Here is a 17,378-nt window from a genome sequence, read left to right as displayed (position 1 = left end):
TCAAGACATGATTCCTATCAACATAAACCAATATCCTTCTAAATCCTTTTCTGGATATTTCTTTGTATGTCTCAGCAAAAATTGGTGACAATGAACCAAGAACAGGATAAGTTGAAGAGAGAGCTGAAGAGACGTCGAGCAATAGGAGGTCCAAGGCCAGTGGACGTTGGTGTACAGGCAGACCTGATGCCGGTAGGAACCTCTCATGTCCATCTAAGTGATTGTATATCAGTGTTGCAGTAGTGCCTCCTACTGGTCATTTACAGCACTGCATGGTGAGAATTTTGGACACAGGCCAGCATAACCATGGCATCCTGCCAGTGGCTGATTACCACTCAGCCATGAACAAACTTGGACCCGGGCCAGCAGGACACAGACCAAGATAAACAACAAAAAAAGACCTAAAGATAGATACCTCCGTTTCCGGAGGTAATGATTGAGTGAATGATACTAGTTTGACATACATGTACTTGTTTTTGGTGTTAAGTGTCATTCCATTGTGATAAAGGAAATGTTTATCATTTGCTTGCAAACATTACCCTCTTGTATATCTTTGTACATCTGAAAATATCTTTGTACATCTGAAAAATGTACTGCGGCTTTACAGGAGAAGATAGCAGTTCCAAGTGACGATTTTCTCTATTAAAGTAAAATCGTTATCTCTACAGTTGCCATAAGATAAGGGGGCAGTCACTGAAACAAATCCAATTTCTCTCTTTTTACTCCACAGCAGCATCAGCAGCCCACTGCTCAAGCTTCTAGTTCCCAAACTTCAGGTGGACCAACCGTAAGTTCCACATCAGCACCAGCACCAAAACTTGCGGTAGGTTTATTGAAGAGTGAATCAGTACAAATTTGGTGATGGGTGGCTTTGACCCAAGCAATATTAGGGCCCGAAAATCGGATTTTGAAAGTCAATTTATTTAGTAATTTCTATACATGATTAGTTCAAACAACACTATCACAACGTATAGCGACGTCTATGAATAGTATGATGCAAAAATATGACGTTGTTGTAATGTGAGAACTCACTGAAAATCATCGGCAGAGTTTTTGTAGGCACGCAAAACTAAGGGGATCATTATACAGCACATTTTTGCATGGTTTTAAAATGCTCAAAGTCTGAAGTTATTACACAATACACATATGTGCTAAACAGTGTTAGTAAATGTCACTACCATAAAGATATCAGCATTTTTTCTATGTCCATTTTTTGGGCCCTAATATTGCTTTGGTTGCCTTTAAGATTATTGGGTGATATATATCTTAATGATGGTATGAAGGCACCAGAACACCTTCTTTGCTACACTATGCCAAGAACTGCACATTTTCCATGGCTGCAAAGGAGACTTGTACATAGGACTGGTACATTAGGGCTGTGTATACTTAAAAGGAAATTCAGGTACAAGTGTATAGGTACAATTTTTGGCAAATTATTTGTAAGTTATAGTTAAGTATAGATGTAGCCAACTGGCTTTTTATTTGTGTGGTAAATTGTTGAGGATTTACATATTCTCAATCACAAAGCAAGAGTTTTTAGTATTTTACAAGGTTTCCTATAATAATTATTGTCAAGTGCTAATTTGTCAAAACTGGCGTCTTTTAGGAGTGATTTACCAGTGTCTAATCTAAAAATGTTTTTTTTGCTCGTGTATTAGTTTGTTCAGGTCCAGACCTTTACCTAAATAGTTTACAGGTACAAGTACAAGTACACAGCCCTACAGTACATGCAAGTGTCTGAAAAACGTACATGCTTCCTTCTGGCTAGGCTTCCTCGTACATGCTTCCTCCGCCACTGCAGCCGAACGCAACTGCACCTCAGCAGCCCGCTATCGTCGGCCTGCACAACTGTGTTTCGCAGGTGTGTCAGTCAAAACCTTGCAGTAAAAAGGTTAAGCAAACGTAAGGCAAAATTGCAAAACAAAAGATCAATGTTTGTAATTATGGTGTACTTAGGGCTGGATGCATGTTCAAAGCACACTACTAGTATTTTTTTACCGTTGCAGAGCGATGTTCTACCAGTGAATGATTCTATTACAGTGTCAATAAGCCACCTTACAGTGTCATGCATTGTGGTTTATTCAAGGCCCCTGGCCACACATTATCTATATACAAGGGGCCTTAACCTTGATAGCCGTTTGGCACCCAATTCCCTATGGTTACATAGTTAGGCAGCAGGGAGAAGGTTAAACTTTGACCTTATACCACCAAACATCACACCGCACATGCGCACAGTTGAAACTGTGATCTACCTTAAAGGTTAGTAGAATGATATAGATAGAATAAAAAGTTGCTCAAGCTCCGAATTGTTGCATCCACAGGTGACATCTGTTGCGTCCAGGCAGCAGGCTGCTCCAAAGCCTCCCCTGCCCACGTACACTCACCCTCCGCCGGTACAGCGTGTTCCCATAGCAACTGAGGCCGTCAGCGGCAGCAGCGTCCAGAGGGCGGGTCCACCACAACCACAAGTTGCCATGGCGCCGAAACCTCCACCTCCACAGCCTGCTTCCCAGCCACAGGCAGTGTCTAGTCAAAGGACAACTCCTACAGGTGTGTTGGTACACTGTGTTGTCTGGTGGGTTGGTCGACTACTGCCCTTGCAGTATTAGATAGCACATGCGGCATTCTATGGGTGATACCCTTTTTGATGGTCACATCTTTGGACTCATCATTATATTAGTTTGTGGGTACATGTTAGTATTATGGTTTTTCGATCATTTTGGTAGTGGCTCTACTAAGTACAGTCAAACCTGGATTCAGCAACCTCTCAAGGGACTGTGGAACAATGGTTGCTGAGGACAGATGGTTGCTCAGCACAGAGTGGGTTTAACTAGAATGTAAAAGTGGACGGGACTGTTCTAATGTGACTGGAAGTGGTGCCTTTGCCAGATGGTTGCCCGACCAGGTTTGCCTGTACTTGTATTTTGCAGGCATGTATGGGTTCTCTCTTCTGTGCCTTTGGTTTACTATGGGTTGCTTGGAATGCTTATGCATATTCACATCCCACATACAGGTGTTCCTAACCCACCCCACAACATCCCCACCCTGGTGCACCAACCCCCACCCCCTCCCCCTCCACGCACCTCAAGACCCAGCCCAACAATTTACAACAGCAGTGTTAACTCACAACCTCCATATCGCCAACCGACACAAGCAGGTGCAGTTGTTATCACTTTGTTGTGCATTATCATGGTTATTCATCTTATTCTAGCTCTGGGTAGATCATCTAACTGCTTCCCTGACAAATTGTCAGAAACCCGTTGATGGAGAAACAATCAACTTTTGAATATTTGCTTGAGATACAAGCCATATGGTTGGCTCCGAGTTGCATGGTCCTCTGTAACAATAGTAATGGGGATCAAACAGGCATTTGGAAGGTTGTTCTCCCATTACACTGCTTCTGAATGCAATCAATAAATGCCAATACATTTTGGAAGCATAACAATTGGAGGAGCTTACTGGTGTTGAAATAGGATGGATACCAGGCAAAGGCATCAGAGCCAATCAAAACTGGAACAATTCTTCTTTTGTCATTTTTTTTATCTTCATCTTTTAGAAATCTTACTTTTAGAGTGTCTAAAACAAACAGGTGCTTTATAAGTGAAAAAAAAAGTTTGAAAGCTTCAAGATAGGAGACATTTACCTGAATCTTCCTTTGTTACAAAAGAAGTCTGTCAATGTACCTGACATTTGGCCGGTATGCCTTGAAATTGGAGAATGAGTGTCCAGTGCGGCATCTTTTCCTTTTCAAATTTTAACAAGATGCCCATACATATTGTACAGCATTCCTTCCATGTCCTTGATGGTCTGTATGTCTTACTATTTCAGCACCTCCTGCAAGACAGAAAACTCCAGAGAAAGCCCGGGTACCGTCTCAAGATGCTGCGAGAGTTAATGCAGTGATCGACCTTACTGAAGATGCAGAGGAAACAGGGACGAATGGCTCTCAGGTACATGATGAACTTGATGGTTGAAACTTTACAAATGATGACGACCTAAGTTTTCCACTGTATTTCCCATCACCATAACCAGAAACTTTTAATTTCTACTTCTAACTGAAGGTATAAATTGGAACACCATTGATTCTAACTGAAGTGATTTGATCAATGATGATTTCACAGTATGTTGGTAATGATAACCAACGATGATTTCACATGATAATGAAACCAAACATTAACATCTCCTAAATATGGGAAGCATGTGCTTGTTGAAATTACATGTTATTTTTAATCTTTGTTGATTTTTCCCAATGTATTGTCACTGAATATGTTTACTCACAATCTGCTGTGTCAGAGTAACTCTGAACTTTGTTGTTGTTTGGATGTAGGCATCCAACCAAGGAAGGAAGCCCTCTGGCGCAGGTCCCCCGCCTCTCCTGAAAGCCGTGGTGGAACCATCACCTGTTCCCAACACTGTCGCACCCACGTCCCAGGCACGTCCGACCTCTCAAGTACGCCCCTTCAACAACCCACAACCCGTGTCCGTCGCCATCAGCACCAATAACGGGCCCGCAAGAAACATCTCCGAAGTTGTCCAGGCCATCGTAAACAGCACGCGAACGATCCAGGCGCCGCCGAACTTTCGAACGGTTACCACCACCGTGCAGCAGATGGGACAGAACCCACTGCACTCCATGCCTCAGACTGCTCCCACCTACCAGAGACCGCCAGTCCAGGTGATGGCCCAGGTGCCTCAGAACTCGGTGGGTTACGTGGGCCAGTCAGTGATGCCACGGGTGCAGACGTCCGGCACCTTCAGGCCGCCTGCTGTCACAACTACTGCCTATGTGGGACAGGTGAGACTGAACTGGCTTGGAGGAACTGTACAATTTGTGTCTGTCTTTCCTAATGCAGGGGTGCCAAAGCATTGGCACAAATTTTATGAGATTCGTACAAATTTCATGAGAAACGCACAAATCACTATGCAAAAACACACAAATCTTATGAAAAATGCACAAATCACTATGCAAATTGGCATAAATCTTACACATTCCAAAAATTATTACCTGCTAACATTTTGGTAGTCTATCTGCTACCTTCTGTATGATGTAAGAGCGATATGGAGGTACTGTACAAGTTGTGGTTGTCTTTAAATATCCTTCTGGGTTTAAGAGTTCTTCATACATATCCAAAACATTTTTGTAGTCTTTTTTGCTGCCTCACTTTGGGCGATAGTGACTGGATATACTTGCTGCTAGGTGTTGCTGCTAAGAATATAGCCCTAAACATATAGCTAAGCTTGTATCCCCCTTTAATCACAGTTCATGACTGGAGTAGATCTGATTGTGTACAAAGAACTTTGATCCCCTTTTATTAAGCAACCTTTTAAAACTATTAAAAGAGGTCTTTTCTATAAGAAGGTATGAATTGTTCTTTTATACATTTATTTTGTAGATTCCTTTTATGTAGACATCATATCAAACAAAACCTGTAACTAAAGAATGCATATGTGGGGTGGATTAAACTTCAAGCCAACTGACGTATTTCTCACTGCAATCCTTTTTGACCACACTGGAGCTGCATGAAAACTTCTTCAAGTCCTGTAATTAAAGGATATCTATTGTTTAAAGCCTTTTCTTTTTTACAGATGTATGTTACATTGCAAAAGTAGGGGCATTACAGTTAACACAGTAATCCAGCTCAAACTTTAGTTAAAGTAATTTACTGCATACCTGCACGTGCACTTGTATTTGCAGCTTATAGTTTTTACACCAGTGCTATCATGTTGTGTAACACTGACTTTAAATTCTATAAGAGATTCTTGTAGTGCAGTCTTCTGCATGCCATAGGCTCCACTTTTGTCTTTCTGTAGCCAGCACATGTTGTGGAATCCATCTTGAGTCCTTGCAGCATGCAGCCGTCACAGCATGGGAATCCTCTGTACAACCACTTCACTCAGGTGCCTGCCTTGGAATACCAGCTTGCCATTGCTGCTGCTGTTGCCTTCTCTTGGCTGTTGCCTCGTATTTCATGCTTGTTGCCCTCCCTTTCTTGCTTATTGAGGCCTGTCTAGATCTGCCATGGACCCGATATATGGAGAGCCATTGTTGATGGGGTTTCGCTGCTGGTTTTGCGGCTGATTCGGAAAAAGAGTGGCAAAATAAAAGCAAAAAAACTGAAATTCTTGCTTCTCCTCTGGTAGCCTTTGAAGACTAATGCACTTTCTTTTCACAATTGGTTGGGAGCTATAATGTCATAATTAACAACAATTTCCTATGTTGCTGTTGCGTACTAAAGGTAAATGATGCACGTTGTTAAGACACCATCAAAGAAGCATGTCTGTGTAAAATTAGATGTCTGCCTATGTAAAAGTGGTCCAGAAAGACACAAGTGGTCTTGTGTGTGTCATTAAGTCTTTTGGCATGTCCTTTTGCAGCATTTCATACATCTTTCGCGTGCTTTTTCCTGTGCTTGCCTTGCCTGCTGCTATCCAAAGTCATGCATCTGCTTGCATATTAGTAGTATTAGGTAAGGATTCTGTGTCACCCGCTTTGGCATGCCCATTTGCACCATTTCATAAACCTTCCGAATGCTTTTTCCTCTGCTTGCCTTGCCTGCATCCAAAGTCAAACATCTGTTTGCATATTAGTAGTATTAGAAAAGGATTAACCTTCTTCCTGCTAGCTAACTCTGTAACCAATAGGAATTTAAGTGCCAAATGGCTACTTAAGTGTGCTAAAGGTTAACATGGTGCATACTCTTTCTGTCTTCCTCCAGCCCCAACGTCACCCTGTGCCCAACATGGTGGTGCAGGCTAGACACCAGATGCCGCAGTCTGTGCAAGGTTATCGACCGCCATTCCACCAGGTTCAGCCGCCCACCAACATGATGCAGGCCCAGCGGCCGGCGGGGCCAGCTGTAGTCGCCAGGCCGGCGCCACCACCACTGTTGCATTCCAGCAACCCTCCTCAGGTACTCTCTACAATGTCCAGTGTAATGTTACTAATTTGGCATAATGTTTTAAGGGCTCAAAATCCATCTTTGGGAATAGCTTAAAATTCTAGGTGCACAGAAAGAATTTTGGGTGCATAATATACAATAAAGTAGAATGTCAGTAAAACCTGATAGCGAACCCTACTGCCTCTCTTAAAAACTTCAGTATGTACATGTTTTTCCATGGCTAACTTCAAAATTTGAACAAAGTTATATTGCATTTTTAAATTCTTAAATTTCAGGGCAATATCAACATTTTTAGCATTTGGTCTGACATAACACAACTTCTGCCAGTCGAAAATAAGCGCTATGGTCCTAAATTTAGCGTGGTAGTCGCAAAGGATAATGCGGTGGCCCGATATGCTAAAATGCAAAAGCTAGAACCCTGAACATGCTTTTCAATGAAAAAAAACACCAATCATATTTTCAGCTGTCTCTGTGGCCTTCCTCAAGGTAGTTGACCTGCTACCTTTGACATGTGACCTTACAGACATGTGACTTCAGTAAGGGGTCAAAGGTGTCTGGAAGTCTGTATCACCTCCAGTCCTTGTGTAACAAGGGTTGATGGTTCCTGATGTACATGTATATAGGCACTGTCACTCATGTTAAGTGTCCATGTACATCTGTGTCACCCTTTTTTCACTGGAGGCTGCAACTGCTGATTTGACTAGTCTCTGTATCTGTATCAGGGCTAACTCTAAACTAACTCCAGCTTTTTGTGTAACTTATCATGAACTTCTTATCCACCAATAGGTTCAACAGATGAGGCCACCTATGCAACAAAATTTCCCACAAAGGCCACCATCTCTCCAGCAGCAGCCACAGCAGCCAACAAACCACCCCCACCCAGGCAACAACCAGCACCCTGCCCCCCTCCCACAACCTCCCCCGCTCCCTCCACAGCTACCCCCCCAGTACGCCAGCCTCCCCCTCCCCCACAGGACCACCCTTCACATCGCCAGGGCGGGGAACGGAATCGTGTTGTCGTGGAATGTCACCGAGCCGCCAAACCCGCACGCTCCAACAGTGGACTGCTACCAGCTGTTCGCCTACCAAGAAGGCACCGGACAGCCCAACACTGCGCTGTGGAAGAAGATTGGGGATGTGAAAGCCTTACCGCTCCCCATGGCTTGTACCCTCACTCAGTTCCTACCGGGGAGCACCTACCATTTTGCTGTGAGAGCTATGGATGTGTATGGCAGGGTGGGACCCTTCAGTGCACCTTGCAGCATTGACTTGTCCTCATCGTAGTTCTGCGTTTGGTAAAACACAAGACATTTTCTGTACAGTAGAGTTTGTTCCAGTTCTTGAAGTCATAAGAACACAACATCTAGGCTGACAGTGATCAAGAATGGGTATTTCCAAATATCACTATTGAAGTAAAGTATTTGTATTTGTCATGAATGTTGGAAAATGCACCGGACAAGAGCAAGTTTAGAATCTTCAAATACATTGACAAGGAAAGCACCTCTTACCTGTGCAAAACTTAACATGGACAAAGGCCAGTATATTTATATTGTCTTTTAAACTTCTATAAAAGTTTTGTGGATAAATTCAGTAAGCTAGAATGTACAAAGGTATTTTTACACGTAAATAGGGAATGATGTTCTGACCAAAACAGTGCTCAAGTGGCCTTGTGAAGAGCAGGAGTCATGCACAACAGCGAACTGTTTTTTTTATGTTTAAGGAGACCCTTTCAATTTCAACTATTCATGTGTGCTGTCAGTCGTTTCAAAGCCAGTATCACAAGTCAAGTAAACTGTTGAATTCATTGAAAGATTACTGGGCATTTAGAGTGCATAGGAAGCTTTTAAGTGCATACCTATTACAAAACACATCCATCTGACTGAATGAGTCACATAGAATTTCACATAAAAGCATTAATCTGACCTAGGTTTGACAACTGGACCAAAAGCATTTCTAAATGATGTTCAGCTGCCATGAGCAAATTTCAGCCATATCAGAAATGTTCATGTCCTCAAGATTGTTTGATTTAAAAAGAGAACATCATTACATTAGGACATTTTCAGTCACCATGTTGAACCAGTTTCCGGCATATCCATATATTGATATTGTATCAGTACGGTTTCTATTACTATTGTTATTTCTAGTGTAAAACAATCTATATTGGACCAGATTGGCCAACCTGATATTCATCAAGTTACCGTCATGTCCACACAGGGTATTGGTCGGTTTTACATTGTCTACCATTCGTCGATGGTCTGGTACCTCAATATGCGAAATGAAAAAATAACTTTTTACTGATGAGGAAACTAAAGCCAGTTTATGAGAGGGAGAAGACAATTGTACATAGTAATTAAAATTTGTTCCCCAACTTTATATGGATGTTGCTCTCATGCCATATTTATTTCATAGATGTTTTGTTTGGTTCTTCCAGTTGTGTGTTAGGTAGAAGCAGTCCTATATTTGTTTATAAGTTGTGTTGTTTTAAACCTGTATGTATCCTACTTAGTCCTTCCTGAAGCTACATGTTTAAGAGTTTGAAAGTAGACTGTACATGACACTGGGGTCTTATGATACCCTTTCTGCTTTTACTGTTGTTTACTTGATAATACTTGTGAAATGATAGAAGAAATCGTTCCTTGCCATTCACTTACTATCCGCTTTAATGCCAGTTATGCAAATGCTAGTACCTTTAAACAGTCAATTTTGTCCATTTCTCATTTACTGAAATGTACTCAAGCATATCATACGTCCATTTAGTGAAAGCTCTACGCTTGGAACCAACATCGAAATATGGGTAATGACTTTATGTCCATGCATCAGGTCAAATAAAAAGAGCTACAACTATACATGTATGTTCAGACAGCATGAAGATGAAAGTTATGTTTTTATCCCAAATGAACATGCCAGGCCGTAACCCGCTTCAATGGGAACACAATGTTGGGGCAATTTTGCCCCGTCAAACCTATTTTCTCCAACGTTTAAGTTTCAAAAAATGAAAATTGCATTTATAAGTTTGTTGATATTGATACTGTTGAGATTGAATTGCTAGATAAGTAAAAACTACGTTTTATAGATGTATGCACGTTCTATATTCAATATGATATCTTTTGTACTACGAATAAAATGTTTATTTGAATGATTTTGGTGTCACATACTTTTACCTGTAGTCAGGCCTTTCATAGCATAAGACGCTAAATGTATATTGCTTTGGGCATGGGCGAAATGAAAGCCCATGACTTTTAGAGAAGATACGCATGCTCTACTACTACCAGTGTATTAACGTGGCTTCTTTTTGTCAGGAAATTATCTAACCCATGCTATTTGAAACGACAGGAGTCAAGATGTGTCAAATGGCTAATTAGATCTTTATTCGTCAAGTTGACTACCTAGAAATGCACAACCATCCCATAAATTGACCTGGAAGCCTACAAAAATGACATTAACAGCCAGTACACCAATCAGAACAACGCAACCGTTCCAATAAAGACAAGTATGCGATAAGTTTACTTTCTCAAATATGACTGACAGTCTTCCCGCAACGGCACAGAAGCATGATGGACGTTGTATTGCAAATCATAGGACGAGGGACACACTACTTATACACTACCGTGAATGGCTTATATACTAGTTGAGCGGCGAGAAATAGTTCAGTTTCCAATAAGCGTATTCTACAGCATTGTCGCTTCGACTGCAAGCTGTTTCTATTTGGGAAGGACTTCGTCCTCGCCCTCCTCACCCCGTACTAGCGGGATGAAGAACCCGTCGTCTCCAGCAGCTTGCTCAGCGCAGCACTCCGCAAGGTCTTCCACTTCGGCCCCCAGGTCACTGAGCTCCGTCTTCTGACTGTCTATAGCGTCCTTCAGGTCCTCCTTGTCTGCCTTCAGGGCCTTAACTTTGTCGGCGAGGTCGATGACGTCATATTTGCACTTCTCAACCTCCTGTTGGAGCGAATCTGCAAGAAGAAGAGTGTATGGTTGAGAGGGCGATGTGATGCTTTGGTCATATTTCCAATCCGGGGCCCGGCCGGGCAGTCTTTGGGAACGAAAACTATGACATAAAAGACAACAAAACACACAAAACTTTTGAAAAATTATTCCTTACCATACGTTACGTATATCCTTGATATGCGCCTTTTATTCTTTGTTTTCTCAAACAGCCCGGCCGGGCCCCGGCTTTGAAATGTGACCGAAGCATAACACAGGTATCAGGTCGACCATTATTGTTGTGGCCGTCAAACTCAGCTAGCAAGACATCAAGGTCATTAAAACGGTAGATCGATGACCAGAGGAAAATGAAAAGCGGAGGATGTGAGATTCGTGGGTACGTAGAAGATTCACCACTTAGAGTGATACACTCATTATTATACAGGGAAGTCTACTTGCACTGTCAGATGTAATTGTCATGTTGCAGATTTATGTTTATTGATAGCATACTAGGCGGTTATCTGCATTGCCCATTCTGTCCAAATTGAATTGAAGATGAGTTTCACTTCATTATGGAATGCACTAAATATGATGCTCCACGCGATGAGTTATTCACCTCTCTCAATTCAAGTACTTCAGATTTTAAGAAACTCAATGCCACAGATAGATTTGACTATATTTTGATGCAACAGCTCATACAGTGTTAAGATAGGCAAATATCTAAAAGATTGTTTTACTATTAGAAAAAATAATGATACTCAAAATTAGCCCAACTTGAATCATGTAAAACCTAAGATAGTCATTTTGTTGTAGTGAATAGTTAAATTCCATACTAATATCTTGTTCTGTTTACTGTTGTTGCCATACTTTGTACCTGCTACAATAGTCGCGCAATAAAGTTCTCTCTGAATATGGAGAGACGGAGACATTGTTGCGAAGGTAAGGTCAACATTCTCCAACTTAAATCATAAAAATCAACATAGCAGCACATCATATTAAATGTAACGTTAAATAGTGCTGAATTGCGTTCACTGTTTACATAATAGATTGAAAAGCAAAACAGCATTACTTCAACGAACTAAAGAACATCTATGTAAGATCTGTTCCAGCTAAAGGAAGGACCGACTTACCTATATCCTCCTCCAAGTTATCAGTGGTGTTTGCTTGTGCGTTTATCTTGTCCTTCAGGGTCTTGTTGTCGTCCTGCAATGCCTTGATTTCTTCCTGTTGCTTTTTGATCCTATGCAAAGAAATTATTGAAAGATGAAGTATGCTGAAATGTCCAGATGATGACAGCATAATACATCTCTTTATCCGTGTCTAGACTAAACTCTCTACCGACGTAACGACATACAGTCTGAACATGCGGCTTGCAACATAAGACGCAAAAGCACTTTTATATATTTTTTTTTCAAGCAGGTTCGAGATGAAACGTCTAGAAATAGATTGCTGGCGAGCGGTATGCCTTTATGGGAACTACTACTACTAGTGAACACAATTCGTGATAATTTTTTACGAAAATCGGTATCGTTTGTGCCATTGCTTTAATTTCACAGAATCGGACCAGATCCTTGGAAATAGCCAAGGGCCTCTTGTACATGTCTCCGATTTCTACCAAGGATGGACAACTGAGGGGCGCTTACTTATCATGAGCCATTATCGTAAGGACGACTTCTACGTTGCATCACTGCAGAGAGGAATTCGATACAAGCACGAACCCATGTTGTGTTCAAAGAGGCGTATCTGTATCTGTGTCTGTATCTATATAGCCGGTATAACCGCCCTTCGGCGTAACACACCAGCTTCGCAGGCACGCGGCGCGGCAGCAGCTGGTTATATCACACCGAACGGCCTGCCACGTCTAACCTTCGCATATCTAACCATGCATTGTTTAAATGAGGATGTTTCTACGGCACTTGGTGGCAACGAGCTCGAGTTCCACTCTACGATCGTGCTATGAAAAAATAGATTTTTAAACACATCAATGATAGGTTGATAAGTCTGATACTTAAAGGCATGACAATTTCTTGTCCTTTTCTTAGCTGGTATTATATACTTAGTCGGTTACGTCCACCAATTTATTAGTCATTTTGTACATCATGCATAGTCTGGACATTTTCCTTCTCTCTTCGAGTGGCATCAAATCAGAATGCGGCGAAACAGATTCTATGCTCAGTGCAGCATGGTTGAAGCTACGCTGAGCATTTCCTAGAAAGCAAGACCGACTCACAATTCTTCCAGCTTGTCCAGGCGCTCATTGTCCTGCTCAGCGGACTCCTCAGACGACGAAGACTCAGACGAAGGTCTGCTGTCCTCCCGGCTTCCCCGTGAGTGTTCCCGTGAGTTTTCCCGAGAGTGCTCCCTGCTCCTGCGATGTTTATGCTTCTTTCGTGCCTCCGTGAACTCTGTCGTCAGGAGCAGCGCCACTGCCAGAATCACGAGCGAGGTACGGAAGAAAGCCATGGCGATCGACGGCAGGAGTTTCCTAGCAGAAAGGCTGACTTCAGGGGAACTTCAGGTGGACTGTACCCAGTGCGTATCGGCTGCGTCCTTTATATATCCCCGCGCTACGCCTACACGGGACATCCCCAGGATTCCCCGAGAAGGACAGGAAGTTCAGTGACGACATTGTTTGTCGGAGAAGGGGCGTTCAAGGTTACAGCACGTTGAGCCCGAGGCAACTTGAACTTCAGGTAGAGTGGACTTAGGGACGGTACGGTTTACGGTGAAGAGGGTGTTGTGACGTAAGCACAAGAACAGACGTTTGTACCACAACGCGTATATCAAGGTGTTACTGCTTCATTTCGTGCAAGTTGCGTTACTTTTGAGAAGTTATTTTCCCGTTTCTTCTCCACCAGCTAGTGCACAGAAAAGCCTTCTGTAAAAGAACTTAAAGCTTACTTTTGGTTCGTCCCTGAAGTTGGAGACCGAACTTGAACTCCTACGTGGTTGATTCTTTCCAGCTGCGCGCACAGCGAAGACGTAAACCTTTTTGGCCCGGCGTCTAAGAAATTGTAACTCAGGCTTCTTAAGAAATGCTCGTACAGCCGCGGACACCAAGAAGTCATTCCCTAAGTTAAACTCGTGTCTAGCCGAAAAGAATTACCATTTCCATTTGAAAATGGGATTTAGGTCGTCCTTGTTGGACGTTTCTAGCTCAATTTTCAACAATTGCTGCCTGCTATTCAACGAAAACAAGCTGCCAAGTTCAATGTAGCAATGAAGATAGATATAACGCACGTACAGCATTGGACGCCATTATTTTTCGTCATTACCTGTAGTTTTCCCAGAATCACCTTGTTATCACCGTTCTGGGAGATCCGAGTGCTCCTTCGAAGTCTGTTTAGTAGTTGCTCAGACAGACTCCTCAGAAGTTGGGAGGAAATGTGCGGGGGTCGATGGAGATCGAAGATGGTGTCTACGTACTTAAGCTATTAACAAATAGGACAAACTAGAAGACTTAAAAACGCCTGGGGCATACATTGCGAGGTACTGTACTATGACTGTCCGTCCTTCCTGGGACAGGACATCTCGGTTGGGGCGGCACCAGTCTTTCGGAAGGGACTTAAGATGGGGATCCCATGTTCGACCTGCTACCAGCCCTGCTACTGAAACATCAAGGAAACCTACTGATCTATGTGCCACTAGGCACGTGAACAACAACAACAACGGTCAGCCCTCCTTAAGTCATTGCCTGGTGGAGGGAGTACAAATACCTTATAGATGCAAGTAGCTTCAGCGCTGTAACGTTACATTTGTTCACTACCTTCCAGCTGGATGAACTCACGGGAAAGACACTTACATTAAACCCCAGTATCAAACCTAAAACACACCTACAAATAACAACAATCATCTCGCAATTAGAGTTATAACTAGAGTTCCACGAACACATTATCTTCGCCAAATAATCAAGGCTTATTATGGAGAGTGATTGATATTTACGTGCTTATCACCCCATGCAAATTTGATCATGCACCATACCATTTGGAAGTTATGATGGGGCGAATGAGTCCAGTCTAGATGGGGTTAAAAATCATTTGGTGGTACAGGACTAGTATATGTGTAGAGTGTGCTGATACTCTACACATATACTAGTCATATACTAGTCACATATGTTATAACTGGTCCTGAAAAAATATGAGTATGTTGATATTATATGGGCTACAAAGGTTCGATATTGCAGTGTTGTAAGTTGAAAGTGATGATGAAATGGTACAGTCAATACATATGAATAGAATAAATCTTTATTCCATATCATACACATTTTGAAAGACATAGTACATAGTACATGTACATGTGACTTTTCCGCATCTAGCAGTGGTGCAGTTTTGGTGAAATTCATAAATATCATAATACCATAATATCATAATATCATAATATCACAATATCATAATATCATAATATCATAATATCATAATATCATAATATCATAATATCATAATATCATAATATCATAATATCATAATATCATAATATCATAATATCATGATATCATAATATCATAATATCGTAATATCGTAATATCATAATAATATCATAATATCATAATATCATAATATCGTAATATCGTAATATCGTAATATCGTAATATCAAAATATCATAATATCATAATATCATAATATCATAATATCATAATATCATAATATCATAATATCATAATATCATAATATCATAATATCATAATATCATAATATCATAATATCATAATATCATAATATCATAATATCATAATATCATAATATCATAATATAAATGAAATTCATAATATAAATGAAATTCATAATATAAATGAAATTCATAATATCGTAATATCGTAATATCGTAATATCGTAATATCATAATATCATATCATAAAATCATAAATCATAATATCATAATATGATATCATAACATAATAATATTATAATATCATTATATCATTATATCATTATGTCATAATATCATAATATCATAATATCATAATATCATAATATGAATGAAATTCATGATATTCATAAATTCATAAATTCATGAAGTTCATTAATTCATTAATTCATTAATTCATAAACTCATGAAACCACATATTTTAGTTGATACATGTGTTACTTGTGAAAATTATTGGCAACACACCTCAAGCTCATTCAATTAACAAGGCTGCTTCAGGCAAGGAGTGTGTTTTGTAGATGTTAATGCTGTTGACTGTGTAACAGTGGGGGTTCAAGCGCCTCCAACTGACCAGTCTAACTGGTCGCGACCTTTTAGCCTAGTGGTTAAGGCGTGCGTGCCTGTGAGTTCGAATCTCGGTTGGGATCACTTCTATTTCTACTCGCTCCTTTGATTTGTTTCAACTGTGGTCGATAGTTTGGTGACTGTGGTAGCTATGCACTCGACTCCATCTGCTGAAATATATCAGCTGTGTAGGATTGACGTCTTGTGCCGTTGCTTGTGGCAGAAAATTTTCAGTCTGTTGTCGGCCATTAAGGAAGGTTTCCACAAAACAGAAGACATCGACTGGTTGTGTTGATCTGTCAGCTCTCATGTTTTTTAGATGTTCCGCGTAGGAGATAATTAGGCCTATGGGCCCATGGACCCGCCAAACTCACGCCCTCCAGCGACTATGATGGGAAGTGCCATTAGTAGCCAACATTACGTTTTGTATGACTTCTGTTCTGTGCTCATAGGCTGACTGACCGAAGAAGAATAAAATGGGAATATCAACAGACACTTCCACAAACTTTAAGTCACGGTACTTGTGGATTTCGTAAATTCGAGCCTTCTGCACTTCTCGAGGGGTCATTCGATGAGTCTCCAAGATTGGGTGCAGTGGCCACAAATGTCGTCGTTTTAGCCTTCTCTCTGCTGCCCTACTATGTAACCAATAGAGAATGGGGTGCCAAACAGCTACTTCAGTGTGCTAAACTACGGTTAACCATTTTTTTTTAAAGTCTGTTTACTGACAGTAAACAAGACGAGGGGGGCCTAACATTGGAACAGCGACACGGAATCGGGAGTCCTTACTGCAGATCACCATGTGTTCATGTCTAATGCTTCCGTCCTGTTTCTAACCCGAGGCCCGGCCGGGTGGCTTTTGGGAATGAAAAAGATGATATAAAAAGACAACAGAAGACACGAAACGAAAAATTACTCTGAACCATATATTGTGTATTTTCTTGATATGCATTTTGATTTTTATGCGGATTGGAAATAGGACCTAGTCATAACTTGGGAACAAAAAGAACATCTCCTTCAATCCCTTTTAATTGTACGTAGATCTCAGTGCTCTGGTCCATAGTGCATCAAAGATGGGCAGGTTTTTGCTGAGAATATTGAATACTCTTGCCCAAACCAAACCAAACCAAACCAAACCAAATCAAACTCACTGACCTCAAACACCGATAGGAAGACAAAACAGAATCATTCTATTGTGCCTCAAACGTACTCAGGTAAATCTAACAAAGTTAAAGCCATACCTAAAACAAACTTGCTCCTAAAACAATCACTAAGATGAAGATAAATTTGGGAACTCTGAAAAATGACGTTAGATTACATAATGTGCTCTTAAACACGACACAATCA

At 41.2% G+C, this 17,378-nt stretch overlaps 2 protein-coding genes across 15 annotated transcripts in view; one reads left to right on the top strand and one right to left on the bottom strand.

Annotated features, from left to right (window-relative positions):
* The window catches only part of LOC136440354 (activating transcription factor 7-interacting protein 1-like), a 40,963-nt gene extending 30,925 nt beyond the window's left edge, over positions 1-10,038 (top strand). For 9 of the 14 annotated variants that reach the window (XM_066436349.1, XM_066436348.1, XM_066436353.1 and 6 more), the window contains 10 exons: positions 76-192; positions 731-823; positions 1,769-1,861; positions 2,322-2,550; positions 3,014-3,157; positions 3,829-3,950; positions 4,328-4,795; positions 5,812-5,898; positions 6,717-6,911; positions 7,686-10,038. In XM_066436349.1, the coding sequence (XP_066292446.1) occupies positions 76-192; positions 731-823; positions 1,769-1,861; positions 2,322-2,550; positions 3,014-3,157; positions 3,829-3,950; positions 4,328-4,795; positions 5,812-5,898; positions 6,717-6,911; positions 7,686-8,183 (2,046 nt within the window). In that variant the 3' untranslated portion in view covers positions 8,184-10,038. The remainder of the gene's footprint in view (positions 1-75; positions 193-730; positions 824-1,768; positions 1,862-2,321; positions 2,551-3,013; positions 3,158-3,828; positions 3,951-4,327; positions 4,796-5,811; positions 5,899-6,716; positions 6,912-7,685) is intronic. The other 5 variants (XM_066436346.1, XM_066436357.1, XM_066436356.1 and 2 more) reach the window with 5 other exon arrangements.
* A 205-nt stretch (positions 10,039-10,243) lies between these two features.
* On the bottom strand, positions 10,244-13,450 carry LOC136440355 (uncharacterized). Its single transcript, XM_066436361.1, has 3 exons — positions 13,053-13,450; positions 11,953-12,062; positions 10,244-10,851 (listed from the first exon to the last, which is right to left on the bottom strand). The coding sequence occupies exons 1-3, from the start codon at positions 13,283-13,285 to the stop codon at positions 10,601-10,603; spliced, it is 594 nt and encodes a 197-aa protein (XP_066292458.1). The 5' UTR covers positions 13,286-13,450; the 3' UTR covers positions 10,244-10,600.
* Positions 13,451-17,378: the final 3,928 nt, after the last annotated feature.

Source organism: Branchiostoma lanceolatum, chromosome 8, assembly GCF_035083965.1.
Source record: "Branchiostoma lanceolatum isolate klBraLanc5 chromosome 8, klBraLanc5.hap2, whole genome shotgun sequence".
In the NCBI taxonomy this organism is placed as follows: Eukaryota; Metazoa; Chordata; class Leptocardii; order Amphioxiformes; family Branchiostomatidae; genus Branchiostoma; species Branchiostoma lanceolatum.
This window is presented reverse-complemented; position numbering and strand designations above follow the sequence as displayed.